Source organism: Salvia hispanica, chromosome 4 (assembly GCF_023119035.1).
Source record: "Salvia hispanica cultivar TCC Black 2014 chromosome 4, UniMelb_Shisp_WGS_1.0, whole genome shotgun sequence".
Classification (NCBI taxonomy): domain Eukaryota; kingdom Viridiplantae; phylum Streptophyta; class Magnoliopsida; order Lamiales; family Lamiaceae; genus Salvia; species Salvia hispanica.
In genome coordinates, this window is record NC_062968.1 from 24,990,751 (window position 1) to 25,011,124 (window position 20,374).

The window sequence follows — 20,374 nt, forward strand, 5'->3', positions numbered from 1 at the left end:
TATGTATCCCATACCCGACATTGCGGGTACTCGTACCCAACCCAAAATCCTAATAAAACATTTGAAAAACATAATAATTGTCAATGTTCCCGAATTACTTTATTAATATCGATGGTAAACGTTGAATAGACTGAGAATAAAAGTGACGAGACACTCTATAGCTAGCTCGGTGAGTTTTCAATTGTATGTTCGTTGGAATATAAAAATATTTCAAAAGAACTCTTAGATAAAGTATTCCCATTGTTCCGTCTTAATAGAGGCATTTCATTTTCTTCACTCATTTTGGAAAAATAATAATATAAATACTTTTCTCTACATTATTATCTCTCTTACTTTATTTTTCTTCGCTCTAACTATTTATTTTTAATTTTTAAAAATGAGTGTGTATATGGCTATTAGTATAATTTAACTAGTATTTACTTTTTATCTCCACTTTAATTATTTGAAACATCTCTATTAATATGGAACGGAGGGAGTATTAAAAGATGAAATATAGCTAATACTAATAATAACGGGTATTATCGGGATTAACGGGTATACCATATACCCGCGCGGGTAGTGGGTATACCCGCTACTCGCAAAACTCTAAAACACACTATCTAATCCCACCCCGTTTCCTATTACCGTCGGGTAGCAAGGTACCCAATACCCGGCCAATAACAGATTGAGGTGGGAATTACCCATTACCCGCTATCCATTTTGCCACCCCTAAATATGTATACATACCGCTGACTAACTAGATCCAAAATTTAAAGCTACGTGGAAGCCCAACATCCAAAACTTGCTTATTCTACCTCTTGCTTAAGAGAAGACCGTTTCGTTAAGCCAACTGATCCTATAATTACGAGAGTTAAACAACGGTTTAGCTTTTAAGTGACCTTAACTTCAATGCTTTACATATTCATTACATTATCTTTTGTTTCATACTTCATCAATCCCAAAAGAATTTGCGCTTTGAGTTTAACACCAATTTTAATGCAAAAATAGTAAAATATGAGAGAGGTATGGAGAAAAGGTAATTAAACTATTATTAATGGGGCATGAGTCTCATCTTATTAGAGAGAAAAGACTTTCCAAAATTATGAACTATACAATATATTTTTTTAGGATAGACTAAAAAGGAAATAGTGCATATTCTTATGGAACGGAGTAAGTATTATTTAATATCTTGAAACTATGTGTTGAATTTGATAATTTTTGTATGATTATAAAGGCAAAATTTATTAAAATTTTTAAAAATAATTTTTTTTTTTTGTCATTACATATACCTCATATTACACCTCATTTGATCTCCCCTACACTCCGGTCTAGCCCACGAGCCCCAGTTCAACAATTTATTCATCAACAAGCTACAATGCACGAGGCAATGTGGCCAATAACCAAAAGAAAAAAAAAGCTACAATGCACGAACAACAAGTCCACATTCAACTCCAGCAAGATATGATCGAAGAAATTTGGATCCTTAACTGTTGAAGTTTGTTAGTACTTTTTTGTTGTTGTTTTCGTTGTACATTTTTTTGCATTTAATATTATGTGTAGAATTTAATATTGTGTTTTATATCTACATTATTTTTCTATATATTTCATTTTTTACTAACTAAAAAACTTTTTAAAATGTGTAAAATGTTGAAAAAGTAACGGAAAAGGCGGGCGTTGTTGTAGATATTGGGATAGAAACTTAAATTACTGACGTAACGTGAAAAAAAATGGAATATAGCAAATTTTGGAACTAGTTGTTTATCCACTACTTTTGTTTCTGTTTGCAAATACAAATCTCATTTTTTTTCTTTTAGTTCGTCTGCGAATAGGAGTCCTAGTTCACTTTAATCATAAATGGTACAAGGGATTCATATTCCACTAACTCATTCCACTCATATTTCATTTAAAACTAATAGTATATACAAGTGGCACTACAAAAAAACTCGCAATTTAGTGACGGATAACGAAATTATCTGTCACTAATCAGTGAAATTTCTTCACTTAACAGGTTAGTGACATAGTAAGTTTCGGCAGATCTGTCATTAAAAAACTTGTTAATAAAAAATATTATTGACAGATTTGTCCGTCACTATAGCTATTAATCCACCCAATGACGGAAAACATAGGCGACTGCTTTGCTTTAGTGATGGAATATTCTGTCATTATTTAGTGACTAGCGCTTTTAAGTCATTTTTCCGTCACTAGTTGTTGAGCTAGCAGATGCCGTCACTAGTTTCCGTCACTATCTAGCGCTTTTTTTGTAGTGTGAGACTAATATTCCATTAATTTTTTTTCATTAATTTTTTAAATATTTTTTAAAGCTCGTATCTCCAAGAAATAAGACTCTTAATAATGGATGAATGGAGTATTATAAATACAACAAATCTATGTGACCAAATTTTGTATAACCAAAATCTAGTTTATTTTAAAAAAATAGGTTTATTTATGTATTTAATTAAAGTATATGAATACATATATAGTACATAAAAAGTGTATAATATTGTAGTCATATATTTATAATTTGTGTATAATTTTTTTATTTTTTAGAACTATAAATGTAATTTATGCATACTTTTATTCAAATTTTAATAAAAAATAAGGAAGAAAATTCAAATGTAAAAATAAAAAATGAGCTTATAAATACCCTAACCGAAAGGTGATGTCATTGCTGTCTAATGAAGTCGAGCTAAATGATACTTTTGGATACAAATGTCACATCCACGACTTCTAGTGGATTGGGTTGGTGTAGGTGTGCCATTCAATGATAATCCACTTACACAACTTAGTCTTATATAAATTGTTTTGACACGTAGTAGCTTTTTTAAAACTTTTGTATATTTTTGGGGTTTTTTAATCAATAGACGGTGGGAACACAAAAGAAATATGACATGATTCAGTTCATCCGCATCTCTGTCTCTTATCCATCTCTTAATCGTCTTATCTCTTCATTATTTATGAGTCCCACTGTTAACTGTACTTTTCATCTCATCTCTTAACTAAAAGACAGCATTTGCATCCCTCCATCTCTTAATCATCTAATCCCTTAACTATTCATTCAATTTCATTTTTTATTTTTAATTCCAACAAATTCAATTAATAAAACACACACTTCATTAAATAAAATAAAAATTACAATTTAAAGGCCTAAAAAATTAAAAAATACATAATTAAAATCCTAAAAACAATTAAAAATACATAATTAAAATCATAAAAAAATAAAAAAAAACACCATTAAAAAAATTTGAGTGAAAATAGAGAATTTTTTATAGTGGATAATTTGTGGGAATGATTTGATATTTATAGAAGTGATTGGAGGCTTTAAAAAAATTGTAAAAAAATTACAAATTTGAAAAAAAACGGCTATAAACGGCTAGTATATTTTTTTTAATTTTTGAATTTTTTCTGATTTAAAAAAAATAAAAAAAAAATCAATTTTAACGGATATAAACGACGCCCACTCGCGGGTCGGCGAGTGGGCGTCACGCACGAACCACAGCTCGCCACGTCGCCAAGACGCGTGGCGAGACGTCTCGAGGCCGGCCTCTTCGGAAGGAGACATGGGACGAGATGTCACGTCTCGTCGAGACGAGATGGAGGCCGCATCGAGACGCGATGCGGATGCCCTCAAAGTGTAGCAAATAACTAGTATTTAAAATAATTGTCTTCATTTATTTTATTACTACTATTTTTCATAATAAATTTTATTATTAACTCTTTTCACTTATATTCTATTATAAAATTAATATATAAAAATATAATCTACATTCCAATAACTGTTTTATCATTTTGCAATACGAATCAATAAAACCCCTATACAGTAGTATTATTGTACATATTCTTTTATTTTTGTAACCCTATATAAATTATGTTCTCAGTTTTTCCATTTCATTTCAGTGGAATCAACTTATACCCCTAAACAGTAGTAGTATTATCGTACATATTCTTTTATTTTTCTAACCCTTAAATTACTAGTACTATATTTTTTCACTTTATAATAATACACACATCTAGAAACTCAAAACTGTAGTGGACAAGGCACTAGACATGGTGGTGGCAAAGTAATTATTGAATAAGCCAATCCAGGGATGTCAAATCACCCACCCTTTCCTTGAGTTTTTTATTTGGCCACTCATTTTTTTTTGGATAAAACGTTACTCATCAAACCTAACTCTCTCTCTAGAAAATGAATATCTCCAAGGCTATAACATTGAAATCTTGTTTCTTGTTAGCATCAACTTTGATGCTATTCACCTTATCAGTCTGCGACACATCCAAGGACAAAGAAGCATGTGCACAGTCATTAGTGGGATTAGCAACATGTCTGCCTTATGTAGGAGGAACTGCAAAATCCCCCACACCAGATTGCTGCAATGGTCTCAAGCAACTTCTCAAAACCAACAAAAAGTGTCTGTGTGTGGTTATTAAGGATAGAAATGATCCTGATTTAGGCCTCAATATTAATGTAACACTTGCTCTGTCTCTTCCTCATATTTGTAACGCCCCGGCTAATATTTCACAGTGCCCGGGTAAGCCTGCTTTATATATATATATTTATTTATATGTTCAGCTTCATTAATTGAGTTTATTAATCGATGCAGCTCTCCTCAACTTGCCACCAAATTCACCAGATGCTCAGGTTTTTTACCAACTTGGGGAAAATGCTGCCGGCCCTGTAGCAGGAGGGCCAGCTGGTAGTGGTATGCATAAATAAAATTTCCATTTTCAGTAATAATGTTTAATTAATCTGATTGTATAATGTTTTTATGGAAGCGGCGGTTCCGAGTCCAAGCAGTGGCGGACCACCCACGTCGCAGCAGAAAACCGGTGGTTGTGGTGGCAAACTGAATACCAACAGACTACTTCTTACGGCCTTTGCTGCTGTTATAACACTATTTTCTCCTCAACTTTAAAAACTAAACTCAACTAAAATAAAATTATAGTACTTCCATCTTTTCATTCCAGTATGCGTTCACGATATTTCTCTTTTTTCCAATCTGTGTGGAGTAATAAAGTTAAGTTATTTATCCTTTGAATTTATTTCTACTTTGTTTTAAATATTTGAACCTAATTTATTGATTACAGTAAAAGCATTTTATCAACTACGCTTTAATGTCACTACTATGATTTTGTATAGCCTTGTGTCTCAGTTCAATTCAACAACCAAATTGATGATATATTCGCAAACTTCTAAAATAATTATTATATCTAATTTTATCCAACATGTTATATGGATTGCTAGCATGTTTGAACTATTTCATTTTTTGAAAATATACTAGTACTATTGATTAATTGAAGTTGTCAACAAACCTATATTAACTAATGAATATTTGAAATTTTAAACATGTGAAATAATCAATTAAAAATAGTCATATTCATAATTTGGATAATGATGGACAATCGCAATATATTTGAATGAAGTAGCTAGATTGATTAATTAACTTAACTAAATTGACCAACCTAATAAATCTAGTAAGAGACATAGTTATAACTTATAATCCTTCTTAGATTCATAACTTAGCCCAAAGTCCCAAACCAAAGCCCATATAAATAAGGGTGAAGGACTGAAGGGTCGTAATAAAACAATACAACGAATAAACTGTAATTTTCTTTCGTGCATTTAATGAAGTATCACGAGTTCGTGATGCGATCTTTGAATTTGTATTTATTTACTAATAAAAAAAATACTATCTTATACAAATAATATTTGAATCATGTGCAAATCTAATTTTAATATGCTACACAGAGTAGTGAACACATATTATAACACAAAATGCGAAACAAAAATCAAACTCAGTGCATGTTCAAATGTGGACGACATCGCCAACGGCTCGGACCGGCGTCGAAGCTATCCAAGTGAGCTCCGACAAACTGGCTTGGCAACTCATCTTAGCTGACGTCGGATTGCGACCTCGACCGTTTGCCGGTGGAGCCCGAGGAGGATTGGGTGTCTCCCGGCCACTTAGACATATCACACACCCAGTGGCGAAGCCAGGAATTTCGCAGTGGGGGGTCCGAGAAGAAGAAAATTTTTAGCGCTCTCTATTAATAAATGTAGGTATTTCTCGATGATTTTGTCATCGAAATTAGTCGTAGGAAGACCCTTTTATATTCTTCCTGTTTTCATCATTTAGAATTAGAAGATCTTATAAATAAAGGAATGTTTTCAGATATTTAGTACACAAGAGATAAATGCATATCAAGAAAATTTAATCTAATAAAAAATAATTGATATAATAACTTTGTGATGACCTTAAAAAGAATTCTACGTACTAATAAAATGAAGTTTTTCATAAGTAAAGCAATTGTTTAAATGTACATATTACAAAATTTCGATAAAACTATTAATTATAATACAATACTAATTAAAAAAATTAGTTTAAATATGTATATTATAATATTTACAAGTTATTGAACAAATGATATCCTTTCAAACTATACCATTTACAAGTCATGAATTAAACACATCTCTAAAAAAATAAATTGAAACTAAAAGTTATTGGATAAATATAATAAATTTCTAAAATATAATTTGACAAAAAAAAATAGAATATAGCATTGGATAAAAGTATAAAAGTAATCTTTTATAGTGATTAGGTAAATATTGCAATTTATTTGACAAGAAATGACTATAGACTAACATTGGGCAATATTTAAAAAAATCAAGGCGTTGCAGAGAATCGAACTCAACACCTCTAAAATATAATTTGACAAAAAAAAATAGAATATAGCATTGGATAAAAGTATAAAAGTAATCTTTTATAGTGATTAGGTAAATATTGCAATTTATTTGACAAGAAATGACTATAGACTAACATTGGGCAATATTTAAAAAAACCAAGGCGTTGCAGAGAATCAAACTCAACACCTCCCCACAAGCATGATCTGTAGCTAGCATCAGCTGCCAACTGCACTACCAAGTCATTTGATTAATGGTTCTGAATATATATATAGAGTTGTGATCAATGTCGAACTATTCTTAAGGGCCGAACTAGAGACCAAATTAGGGCCTTCCATTTTCTTTGAATAGGATTAATTTACAATTCATTTTTAATTTTATTCAACTGCCACGATCTTCTTCAATTTACGATCTGCCTTCAATTCACGATCTGCCTTTGATTCACCATCGCGTTTTGCTTCAATTTGGCAATATTCTGACTCTCATGGATACTATCGACGGATTAGGATCTACATCAACAAATTCTGAGGTTGAAGACGGATTAGGATCTACTTCAACTGGATCTACATCGATCAATGATGGATCGATTATGGATGATCTTACTAATCCATGAGGATCTCTTTTTGATACGGGTTCTGATTCAGATTTAGAGCCAGAATCAGATAATACCACAGTTGAAGGTTCATGACTTTTTCCAATTGAGCAATGTGTTTTTCGATGTTTTTCATATTTGTAGTGTAAACATATTAATAATGAAGTAAATGGTCGGAAAAATGAGCTAAAAACTACGTTGGAACGTTGGAACGCTGATCCATGAGCTTAAAACTAATGAAGTAAAACAAAATTTTTTTCATGTTTGTAGTGTATATGCGATTTGTACTCATAATGAACTAAACTTTGGTTATCCTGAAGTAATAACAAGTAAAACTGAACTTCTGTTCTTGTTGAATATTAAATGCTGATATTATTGTAGTGTATATGCGATTTGTACTCATAATGAAGTAAAGTTTGGTTATCTTGAAGTAATAACAAGTAAAACTGAACTTCTGTTCTTATTGAATATTAAATGCTGATATTATTGTAGTGTATATGCTGACTTGTTTGCACATTAAAATGAACTACATATTCTTTTTAATGAAGTAATAAACTATGATAATGAAGTAATATAATTAATTTGCTTATATAGTTAGGTTTATTACCAAAATGAAGTAATAAATTGATAAGATGAAGTAATATAAATGATCTGTTTTCCTATTAACTATAATCTAGTTAGTATGAAGTATTGAATTCATATAATGAAGTAACATAAATGATCTGTTTATATAGTAGGCTTTATTACTAAAATGAAGTAATAATACATAATAATGAAGTAAATTACAGTAAAAATGAATTAACAAAATATTATAATGAAGTAACATCTTTAACTGATGTGTTGTTTGCACATTAAAGTATGTCATCAATTCGACTCTTATTGAACTAAATGAACTAAATTGTTGTTATAATTAACTAAATTTGTAGGCATAAATTGTTTGTTTTAATTTTCCACTAACAGTAGTTTGCATGTTTTATATCAGTGTCATACTTACCTGACTGTCCATCCCAACTGAAGCCCTATATAGGACAGATTTTTCCTAAACTTGATGATGCTACTGAGTTCTATAATAAGTATGCACGGCATGTTGGGTTTGACACTCGTAAACATGGATAAAAAAAGGAGGGAGATCTTGTCACATGGTTATATGTTGTGTGCAGTAGAGAAGGTCAGAAGAAAAATAAAATGCAAGGGCATGAGTCAAAACGCAGACGTTCTTCTAGGAAGTGTTTTTGCAAGGCTAAAATTGCCTTTAAGTTTTGTAAGGGAATTGGTTTTGTTGTCAAACAGTTTGATGAAAAACATAATCATGATATGGTGGAGGGACGCCATAGGCGATTCATGAGGCTGAATCGCAACATTGATCTAATGCATCAGAAATTTATATTAGATTGTTCAAGTGCAAACATAGGTCCTACGTTGACTTTTGAAGATGCTGCTTTTTTTGTTTAGACTGCGTACACAAAAAAGAATAACAAGTTTCCTAGGTCCAGCAAATCCACTAGATCACAGGGTCTAGGAACTCACTGGTCGTTGGAAAATCTCGGTCGTCGGACACACATAATACTTCTTCAAAAACCCTCAACCACTTATACTAAAACTTAGCACAGGGAAGTAGGGATCGATCTCACAGAGATGGATGCGTAATGAACATGCTCAAGGATTTGGAAATTGTTTTTGGGTTAGCTGCTGCCACGCATTTTTTTGGGTTGAGGAAATTAGACTAAACTTGGAATTGAGATCTGCTACGCTAACATATAGATCTAGGCAGAACAGAAATCATGCATGTAAATTGAAATCGAGACAATCACTAGATCTAAGAAACTATTCTAAATTACCTCGACCTGGGAAATAAACTGACGGTGGGGACCATGGCTGAAAAAGCAAAGTACGGACGAAAAGCTGGAAAAAACAACTAACTAAAGTACTAACTAACAGGGACATCATCTTCTCCAATTCTAATTGCACAAAAACTCAGAAGAAACAGGTACAAAGCGTAATCGGAAAACAGAGCAGACTGGATTTTAACAATTTAACGAAGAACAATTAGGAACTAAACAGATCTACGGCTACTAGACGAAGTAAAACAGAAAGGAAGTAGAAAACTCAAAATTCCATGCACAACTTGAATCCCCTGTTCAGATCCAACCTCGAATGCTAAATCCACTCCGGATCCAAGCATCCGACACAAACTCCGGCCAAAAACATTCCATAACTACAAAATCACCAAACAACCTCCGATCAACAACAACAACACAGATCTACAGCCAAATTCCCCAGATCAAGCACCAAAGTGACAAAAACAGAGATTAACATGCAACTTGCCGAAATAAAACTTCAAACAACAGGATCAACGTAGATCAACACGAGATAACACCAATATAACAGAAACTAAAGGAATGCATAGATAATCAGTAACAGCAACAACCAAATCGACTTCCAAAAGTGAAGTTCGAACGAAATAAAGTGCATAAAAAAACAAAAGTAAATAGATTGTATCTTCGCCCTTCATGCGGACGGTGTTACGACGGACTTTCTCTGAAGATGAGACCATTAAAACCCTAAACTACCCCAGAACTCCCATTTCCCAAGTGTGTGTGTTGTGTGTGAGCTAAGAGCGAAATTGTGTATCCTCCTTTGTGTGTTGCATGCTCCTTTATTTATAGGCATTGAAGTGGGGCCCAGCGAGGTATAGATAGTCTTTGTTGCCCTCAGCTATTGACTCCCTTCTTCTAGCCTCCTTTTCCTTCAATTCTACTTACTTTTCCTTCATTCCGTCGCTAGTCCGTTTCATCCAGCTTCTCCTGGATCTAGCGATTCTGTCACACACCTGGCTTAAAAACTGTGTTAGACCCAGTAAAATATAGTGTTTTTCACCACTTAACCGATGCATGAAATTAGCCTTATCAAACTGCTCACACTTAAAGCATACTTGTCCTCAAGTATAAAGACAAGAAAAAGAATAAGGCGAATTTCAAAGCAAGGTTATCCCCTGACCGACTCTTTAGACTCTAGACAGACTCCTAGACCTAGACATAACTGACGTAAAACACTTTAAGAAAAAACACATAACACATAAACACATATGCATGAGCTAGCTTCAACTTTTAGGCAACCGTCCCCACAAGATTAAGGTCAATCCAACAGGCTGCACTCCTCCAAATAGGCCCTTTCCCTTCCTCTACCTAGCCAATCTGTCAGTTCGTCAAGATAGCCTCTAACTTACCCAATTGTTGGATTCACTCGATCACTAATTCCTCACTAGGGATGTTAGGATCGCTTCTCTCTTAAATTATTGCCATACCACTGAAGCGTCGGGTTATGAGAGTTTCCTCCTCTTTTCCTGGGTCAGGTTATTATTGTTCCTGCCCTTAGACACCTTCCCCCTGGACTTCGTCCAGCTTATACCTCCTTTTTTTTTATTTTCATTTTTTTCTTTTTCTCCTGTTTTCCTTTTTCTCTTTTTTTTTTTCTCTGGACTTCGTCCAGCTTATTCCTCCATTTTCTTCTCTCTCTCTGGACTTCATCCAGCTTATAACTCCTTTTCCTGGACTTCGTCCAGCTTATACCTTCATAACCCAATCCCCCCCCCTTTTTTTTCTTCCCCTTCATGACTCTTCTCCCTAAGCATTCAGTGGCGGCCCCTTTATATGTGTTAGCTCAAAGTTATTTAAGGCTTATAACTCACTCTTATAGTGGGGCTTCACAACTAAGTAAGCTAAGGCATCCTCTATCGTTCTTACTTCATTCAGATTGACTTGGCTTATTAAAGGAAAATGCTTCTAAGTTGAAATACCTCATATTTTCAATTACTTTCACTAAGGAGATCATGCCGTATTGTATTCACTGGCTCATGCGACACAAACAAAAACTAGACCTAAAGACTCTTATCATGCTGACAAATACATGCATTGACTCCTCTCCCCCTCCCACTTCACTCAAGCTTGTCCCCAAGCCATCGTCGTGAAGGGGGGAAACAGGGAGATCAATGCAACACACAACAACAGTTTATGAAAAGAAAAACTTCTCACACTTAGACCGAACAACGGGCTAAGTGGGAGAAGACACAATCAAAACAGAAAATATAAACTTCTCACACTTAGACCAAGCATTGGGCTAAGTGGGAGAAGACACAACAAAACAGATAGCATTTAACAAATGGACAACAAATACAAAGACAGATAACTGAAAGCAAAAATTAAAAGTTACTTGGTCATGGGGGTGATTCACTTCTGGGGCTGGCTCCCTCGAGAGCCAGACTGGGGTGGGATTCCGGGTCGGGTCATCTTCACCTTCTTCTTCGTCGGCTGCTCTGGCTCTTCTTCTTCCTGTTCTGGGCTTTCTTCATCAGAGACTTTGATTTTTTTGGGATTGACACTTTCTTGGGGATGGGTGGGGAGACCATCTGCTTGAGCGGTTGCGGTGGTCGCTGGACGGAGGGGCTGCTCTGGACGGGTTGCTTGACCTCACTGCTGGACCCAGGAGTTACCTTCGACTGGGTCAAGGGGAGTGTCTTCTGCAACCATTTCATCATCTTCATTACAAGGTCCACCGCCTCCGTCATGCGCTCGTTTAGTTTGGCGGATTTCACCGCCAAATCTGCAATATTGTCCCTCAGGGTCTTCACCTCTTCCCGGCTTCCGTTCAATTCTTTCTTAATCCCCCCAAGTTCCTTCACCATTTCCTTTCTCATCGTCTGCATCTCTTTTCTCACATCCTGAACATCCTTCCGCAGCTCTTCAACTTCTTCACTCGGCATGGCCTCCGCAACCTCCTCTGTCTCCGCCTTCACCTTTTCTCCTACCGTGTAGAAGAAGGTTTGTTTTCCGTGCGCTTGAAGCAACCCCTTGTTGAAAAAGTATTCAACACTGAAAACCTCAGGGGGCTCGCACATTACGACTAAAGGTGCGGCTTTGGCTATCTTCATTTCAACGTTCCGCTGGAGGTAGGCGCCTAGGAGGTGGCAGGTATACATATGTCGAGCAGGGTTGCTGGTCATTTGATGACATGCTTGAGCCAGCCAATAACCCAGATGTACCTTAACGCCCTTTGCCATGCACCAAGTGAAATAAAGGTCGGTAGTTGATAAACGTCTGAGCAAAACGGAGGATTCTGTCCTCGATGTGAGAAGCCTTGGAGTAGCTTGACTTGAATGTCCCTGCCTTGGAGTGAGTGATTAGTTCCCATGTTGCGTGTACTCTGAATCCCGGCATATTCTTTGGCACACCGATCATTCTCTCGTTCCATATTCCTTCGTCATCCTTAGCCTTGGTGAACAGCCCCATCCTCAAGGACCATTCCCGGATGCTCATCTCGTGTTCCTCATTAAAGAGCCTGAAAGTTATGGAGTCCGCATCAAGGTCAGAGGTGTTCTTCAGTCGGAATGTGGAGAAAAACTCCCGTGCTAGGTCCACCGGTACTTTCTCCTGGCTGTGCTTTAGCAACCACTCGAACCCTATTGAGTAGATACATGCGCAGAAATCTTCATCGCATGCGATCATCCGAAGTTCCTTGGAGCTGTACTGCTTCCCAGACTTAGCCATTTTCCCCGCACCGCACGTTCCTTGTACATGGTCCGTTTCGATCGTCGAACTGCCTCATCGACTCTAGCAGCCTCCTTTTCTCGAGTCGAGCCAAATCTTAGTCTCCGGGTCGTCCAGTGGACAAATTCCTCTCCAGTATTCCCCAAGTTCAGAGTCGACTCATGAGTAGGCTTGTCTTGTTCCTCGGCGCAGGGATCTTCGGTCACCGGGGAAAGGGTCTCCTCAACCTCCCGGACGGAGGGAGCTTTCCTTGACCGTGTAGACGTGGTCGCCGCCGCCTTTCCTTTTCTCGCTCTCTCCTTGACCAGGCGACGTTCCTCTACCTCCTCAGCATCCGGAACTAAGTCATCAACTTCGTCGAGCAGACTCCTCCCGGCTTGTCTCCTCTCTGTCCTCTTGTCCACTTGGGGTTCATCCTCTTCCTGGTCATCCACCAGGTCCACGATCAAACTCAGCCCTTCCTCAACGGGCTCCGGTACTCCAGTAACATGTAGATCTGTTTTTTCCACAAATTTTTCCGGGGTGTCCCCCACATCATCCACCATCGGGGTTGCCCCCTCAATATAAACGGGGGTTTCCCCCCTGACATCACTTGGGGTTGCCCCCTCTTCCATGGGTTCAGGGGTCGCACCCCTAAAATCCGTAGGGTTTCATCCCCGGTCTCCATAGGGGTTTCCCCCTTAGCCATCGATTCTTGAACAGGGGGTTTCCCCCTCCGCAACTTCTACTACAACATGGGTTTCCCCTCAACAAGTACTTTCCACAACAGGGGTTTCCCCCTCAGCATCTTTCTTACCCGCAGAATTAGGGTTTTTGTCACCTTGTCGTTCGGTTTCCACCTCTGTTCCGCCGTTCGTCTTCCCACCATCCTCCGGCCGTTCGTGCACCGCCTCTTCTTTATCCGCCTCCCGTGAAGCGGTTTCTGCATGTTGAGATCCAGAGTCTCGAGGCCCTTCTTCTTGGAAAACTGCTGGTTGCGCCGCCGAATCCGCTGGAATTGTCAGTGATGGTATGGCCACCGCGGATGTCGTTAGGCTAGCGGAAAACAGTGCGTACACTTCCTTTGCTTTCTCGACGCTCCCCAATTTCTGCGTCAACTCTGCTAGCAGGGCTGCGTCATACACCATTGGCTGCGAACTTCCGGTGGCCTGGGTTAAATCCATTTCTGTAGATCTGAAATTAAAAAGAAACTTGGTCGAATTTGGTTAGGATTTGTGCTTTAGAGAGAGAACGAAAGTAGAGAGGAGGGAGAGGAAATGCAGTTTTCGTCAACTCAGATTATTGGAGAGAGAAGCGACGGTTTGCCTTTTCTGATGAAAAGATGGTGCGGTTGCAGGCGTGATGTAAGCAACCGTACACCTCCCATAAATATCGGCCAAATTTTTAAATTCAAATTATCTCCATCCCTCCTCGACCAGGCTCTCCTTGACTTCTTCCTCCAGGCTTCCCTCTCCTAGCTGATTTCCCTGACCATGACCCTATACTAAAAAAAAAAAAAATGAAGACGCCAGACTCCTAGGTCAAGGTTAGAGAATACAAAATTGGTTATCCCTTGGAGTCTGGTACTTCGAAAATATTTTTGGGAGATTTAAATTGTATATATATATATATATATATATATATATATTTTTTTTTCTTTGTTTGAAAAATAGTTAAACTATTTACACATTCCTTTTGAGTATTCCCGAGATTCCCTGGTTCAGTACATATTTTCAAAAATGTCAACCAATTTACCTGACCCAGGAATTCATCGAGAATACCCCATAGTCTGTCTAGGCGATAGTAGAGAGTGCGCGTAGTGGAACTTCCTCCACTACACACAGCTCAGAATTATCCCTATAGACTTTCACTCTATGACCATTAACAAGAAAAGGGACAGAGTTAGAGGCACTTCCCTGGATTTCCACTGCTCCGTTTGCGCGGAGGCCGACGATGGTATATGGACCGATCCACTTTGACTTTAACTTCCCTGGCATCAGCTTGAGCCGGGATTGGAAAAGGAGCACCTTCTGTCCCACATGGAGTTCCTTGACCCGGAGATTTTTGTCATGCCATAACTTCGTCCTTTCCTTGTACCACATGGCAGACTCATACGACTCCAGCCTCAGCTCTTCCAGTTCTTGTAACTGTAATTTCCTTTCTTCTTCACAAGCCGAAGGCTTCATGTTCAACTCTTTCACTGCCCAGTACACCTTGTGCTCGATACCCACAGGTAAGTGGCACATCTTGCCAAACACAAGCCTGTAAGGTGACATCCCAATAGGCGTCTTAAAAGCAGTTCTGTAAGCCCATAATGCATCACCGAGTCTCTTGCTCCAGTCCTTCCTTGAAGGATTAACTGTCTTCTCCAATATCGCCTTGATCTCGCGATTAGAATTCTCCACTTGGCCATTAGACTGAGGGTGGTACGGGGTCGACACTCTATGATGAACACCATATTTCTTCATCAGGGCCTCGATGGTGCGATTACAGAAATGTGTTCCTTGATCTGAGACGATGGCTCTAGGAACTCCATATCTGTTGAAAATATTGGTCTTCAGAAATTTTGCCACCTCCTTTGATTCACATGTTGTGGTGGCCCTAGCTTCTATCCACTTAGACACATAGTCTACTGCAACCAATATATAAGTGTTCCCACAGGATGATGGGAATGGTCCCATGAAGTCCATCCCCCATACGTCGAAAATTTCGCACACAATCACCGGGACCTGAGGCATCTCGTCCCTCCTTGAAATTCCCCCTTTCTGTTGGCATCTCTCGCAACACTGGCAAACCTCAAAGGCATCTTTATTGAGTGTCGGCCAGTAAAAACCGTTGTCCAATACTTTCCTTGCTGTCTTCCTTGGTCCAAAATGACCTCCACATGCCAAAGTGTGGCAATGAATTAGCACATCTCTTTGTTCCCATTCGGGAATGCAGCGCTTAATCACTTGATCTCGAACACATCTTCAACAGGTAAGGATCGTCCCAAAAGCAATATTTGGCTTCGCTTTTAATTTTCATCTTCTGGGCCCGGGAAACTTCGTCTGAACTTGGCACCTCTCCCGTGACCAAGTAGTTGGCTAAGTCAGCAAACCACGGCTCTGCGTTAAGTGTGTGCTTCCCTTTATCGGATTCTCCTAGACCGGTTAAAGCCAAAACTGCTTCCCAGCTAATTGGTCTAGGGAATTTCTCCAGAAAATACAAATGCTCTTCAGGGAAAGCATCGGGTATGGACTCTTCTGTTTCCCCTTGATATATTCTGCTCAAGTGATCGGCTACTCTATTCTCCGTTCCTCTTTTGTCTCTCACTTCCCAATCAAACTCCTGCAAGAGCAACACCCAACGGATTAACCTCGGCTTAGACTCTTTCTTAGCCAGTAAGTACTTTATTGCTGCGTGATCCGTGAAGACTACAACCCTCGACCCAAGAAGGTAGGGTCGGAATTTTTCAAACGAGTATACGACAGCCAACATTTCCTTCTCCGTGGTGTCATAATTCTTCTGAGCCTGATTCAGAGTCTTAGAAGCATAGAAGATCACATAATTTTTTCCGTCAATCTTCTGTCCCAGGATAGCTCCCACGGCGAAATCACTCGCGTCGCACATTATCTCAAAAGGGTGATTCCAGTCTGGCGCCCTGATAATTGGTGCTTGACACGAGTCTGTCTTTGAGCAACTGAAATTCCTTCTTGCACCCTTCGTCAAAGACGAATTCCACCTCGTTGTGCAACAAATGAGTGAGTGGTTGCGCGATTTTCGCGAAATCCTTGATAAACCTCCTATAAAAACCCTGCGTGACCTAGGAAGCCTCTAACCTCTTTTTGGTTCGTGGGGTATGGTAACTTTGATATCACTTCTACCTTTGCTTTGTCTACTTGTATTCCTCTCTCAGAAACCACGTGACCCAGGACAATGCCTTCCGTCACCATGAAGTGGCATTTTTCGAAATTCAACACTAAATGCTTCTCTTGGCATCTTTTCAATACTAGATCAAGGCTGGCCAAACAAGTATCGAATGAGTTCCCGTATACGGTAAAATCATCCATGAATATCTCAATGCATACTTCCAACAGATCCGAAAAAATGCTCATCATACACCGCTGGAACGTTCCTGGTGCATTACACAATCCGAACGGCATTCTTCGGTATGCATATGTACCAAAGGGGCACGTGAATGTGGTTTTCCCTTGGTCCTCTGGGTTAACTTAGATCTGGAAATAGCCACTGTATCCGTCAAGGAAACAAAAATACTGTTTGCCAGCCAATCTTTCTAACATCTGATCAATGAAAGGTAGAGGCAAGTGATCCTTCTTTGTGGCCTCATTCAGCTTCCTGTAGTCGATGCACATCCTCCACCCCGTTACCAGCCTAGTGGGTACCAATTCGTTCTTATCATTCTTGACAACCTGTATTCCAGACTTTTTGGGCACCATATGGACAGGACTGACCCACTCGCTATCCGGAATGGAGTAGATGATCCCTAGAGCAAGCAATTTTAACACCTCCTTCAGAACTTCCTCTCGCATGTTCGGATTCAGTTTCCGTTGTGCATCTCGGTGAGCCTTTGCACCTTCTTCTACACGGATGTGGTGCATACAAAGATCAAGGCTGATTCCTACTAAATCTGAGAGAGTCCACCCTATTGCTTTCTTGTTTCGTCTGATGACTTCCAACAATTCCTTCTCCTGCTCCTTGGTCAGGTTACTGTTGACTATTACTGGGAATGTCTCATTCACCTCCAAGTAAGCATACTTAGGCCTGGTGGAAGTGTCTTCAGTTCCTTCTTTGTTGCATTCGTCTCCTAGGGCAAGGGATTTGTTTTCTGCAATATCCGGTAATGCCTCCTTCCCAGACCCAGGAGAATTCTCCAGACTAGCCACGTGAGCCGATCCCCTTGATCTAGCTGACTCAGGATTTCTGCAAAACTCCATGATGGCCTCTGTGAGTTCCTCATCTGTTAACTCCATTGTGTTCATTGCTGCACACCACCCTACAACTTCTCTGTCAATTAAATGGCTCAACTCCAAGTTGTCAATTTGTTCCTGTATCAATTCCGTCTCAAGATATTCTTGGACCAGGGGGTTAATAATATCAATAGCATACAGATTCTCAACATCTAATGGCCTTTTCATCCCCTCATCTATGCTAAATGTATATTTTTCCCCATTATAATCTAAACAAATTGTTCCATCGATAATGGTCTTAGTAGTACGCAAAAATGGTCTCTCTAAAAGTACGCCACTAGACTCAGCAGACTCATTATCATTTATCTTGATCACATAGAAATCAGCAGGATATAGAAAATCATGCACGTTAACGATGACATTTTCCAACACACCTTCAGGACAAATGCAAGTTCTATCTGCTAACTGGATTACCACTTTGGTAGCGACCATCCTTACTCCTGTCAATTTCTTGTAAATCGAAAGCGGTAAAACATTGATAGATGCCCCTAGATCACACATAGCATGCTCGACCTTGATGTCCCCTAGGGAAATGGGTAATGTGAACATACCTGGGGCTATGCATTTCGAGGGCATCCTTCTCTTTTGTATCACAACAGACACATTTTCCCCGATCACAATCTTCCCGTCTAGTTTGGTCTTCCCTGCAATGAATTCCTTGATGAACTTGCTAAAAGCAGGCATTTTCAGGGCTTGCAAGAATGGCAAGTTGATTTCCAGCTTGCTAAAAATTTCCATGAGATCCTCTGTGTCATCCTTCTTTTTCTTTGCTTCCCCCCAGTATGGAAATGGTTTTGCTCGCTTTACTGCATTAGTGGAAGTCCCAGCCTGGGTTTCACCAAATTCCCTGCTTCCTTCCTTGCTCACTACCTTAGGTTTTGGATCTAGGAAAAATGGGTCACTTGGTCGAGGCAGAGATCCCCCTAAATCTCCCTTCTGGAGGTCATCCTGAACAAGGACTTCTCTGGGTCTAGGGCTATCCCCTTGAAACACTTGACCTTCCTTCCCTTTATTCGCCTGTATGGGTACCTCCTCGTCAATCTCTAGGGTCGGTCCTTCATAGCCCCGCCCGGATCTCAAGGTGATTTGACTAATGTTTGCTCGGTCCGGTGGTTTAACCGTGGCAGGAAGTTTCCCTTCATTTCCCCGCATCTCATTCAAAGAAACTGCGATCTGGGACAATTGCTTCGCCATCATGTCCATGGCGGCTTTATGTTCCGACTGAGCGTCTTGCAATTTGTGCACCACGTCGTTGTTGGAATGCAAGTTGTTCTGCATGAACTGCTGTGAATTCACTAGGTCATGGACCATGTCATCCAAACTCCTTTGTGGCCTGGAGTTGAATTGATTAAAATTCGATCCTTGACCTTGGTTCTGCCGATGCTGGCAGCGAAGCGTGCGTTCCTTAATAAATCACATAATAATCAGATCTATTTAGCAGATTATTTAGACAAAATCTATTCGCGTAATTTTCACATGTATCATGCTCATAACTTGAATTAATCATGCTTTAAGAATATTGAAAACCTAAAACATGCTTTTCTACGGAGCAGAAAAATACCTAATTAATTCTCCAAAGAATTGAAGATGGCTAGCTACTTCTCCACGTGATGCTTTGAGTACTAAACCACAAATCTTCTCTCTGGTTCCCGAACTGTACTCCAATATCAGTGTGGGCTGATCTTACTAGAATACTAGGACTTAAATAAAGAAGACAAAGAAATCCTTTTTGGAATAGGACTGAAATTCGAAATCTCCTACAGCTGGGAGTTTTCGAAATTTTCGAAAATTTGAGAAAAACAAATTGTTAATTCTGTCTCCTTTATTCTCCTATTTATATTAAGTTCCTTTTGGGCCCAGACAGGGATCTATGGAAGGCTTTGGATATGGGCTCATCCAATTTACTTTTTACTAATTAAATTGAACCCACAATTTAATATAAGTTATAATTGGAATATTACGAGCAGCCACTACAGAAGTAATATTGAACTCTCCCCATCCAAATCCGAAATTATAAGTAATCCGGGTTTCCGTTTATCTTTCATTTCCCGTGCTTAAGATTAATATGTCCATTAATTAATTAATGTCTGCTATTGACTTAATTAATTAACTTCTTATTAATTCCAAGAGTGGACTTAATGGAAGGCTTTGGATATGAGCTCATCCAATTTACTTTTTACTAATTAAATTGAACCCACAATTTAATATAAGTTATAATTGGAATATTACGAGCAGCCACTACAGAAGTAATATTGAACTCTCCCCATCCAAATCCGAAATTATAAGTAATCCGAGTTTCCGTTTATCTTTCATTTCCCGTGCTTAAGATTAATATGTCCATTAATTAATTAATGTCTGCTATTGACTTAATCAATTAACTTCTTATTAATTCCAAGAGTGGACTTAGCATGAAACACTTATTTATTATTCATAGAGTAATCATACTCCAACTAGCTAGGTTCCGAATAATAAAACTTCGTTTCGCGCTCCTCTTGAGGACATTATCAAACGAGACTCACCTCGTGCACGATTCAATATAATAGCAATCCTAGCATCGCTAGGTATCGATCACCACTACCCAATATATCAGGATAATTGGGTTACGAAAAACCCGCACCATTTGATAAGTCAAAGCAAT

General features: G+C 38.6%; 1 protein-coding gene across 2 annotated transcripts; it reads left to right on the forward strand.

The window, feature by feature from the left end:
* Positions 1-4,110: 4,110 nt before the first annotated feature.
* Positions 4,111-5,012, forward strand: LOC125219785 (non-specific lipid transfer protein GPI-anchored 14-like). 2 transcript variants are annotated; one of them, XM_048121849.1, is made up of 3 exons: positions 4,111-4,505; positions 4,578-4,670; positions 4,750-5,012. In XM_048121849.1, exons 1-3 carry the CDS (start codon positions 4,163-4,165, stop codon positions 4,887-4,889), a joined length of 576 nt encoding a protein of 191 aa, XP_047977806.1. In that variant the 5' UTR covers positions 4,111-4,162; the 3' UTR covers positions 4,890-5,012. The 2 variants fall into 2 exon arrangements, with proteins under 2 accessions (XP_047977806.1, XP_047977805.1); XM_048121848.1 differs by having other exon boundaries at positions 4,113-4,505; positions 4,578-4,676.
* Positions 5,013-20,374: the final 15,362 nt, after the last annotated feature.

Bases quoted from the DNA above. Each gene is read 5' to 3' on its own strand.
- LOC125219785 (XM_048121848.1), top strand. From the start codon at position 4,163: ATGAATATCTCCAAGGCTATAACATTGAAATCTTGTTTCTTGTTAGCA. The intron at 4,506-4,577 runs GTAAGCCTGCTT...TAATCGATGCAG, and splicing joins TAATATTTCACAGTGCCCGG to CTCTCCTCAACTTGCCACCA. The intron at 4,677-4,749 runs GTATGCATAAAT...TTTTTATGGAAG, and splicing joins AGGAGGGCCAGCTGGTAGTG to CGGCGGTTCCGAGTCCAAGC.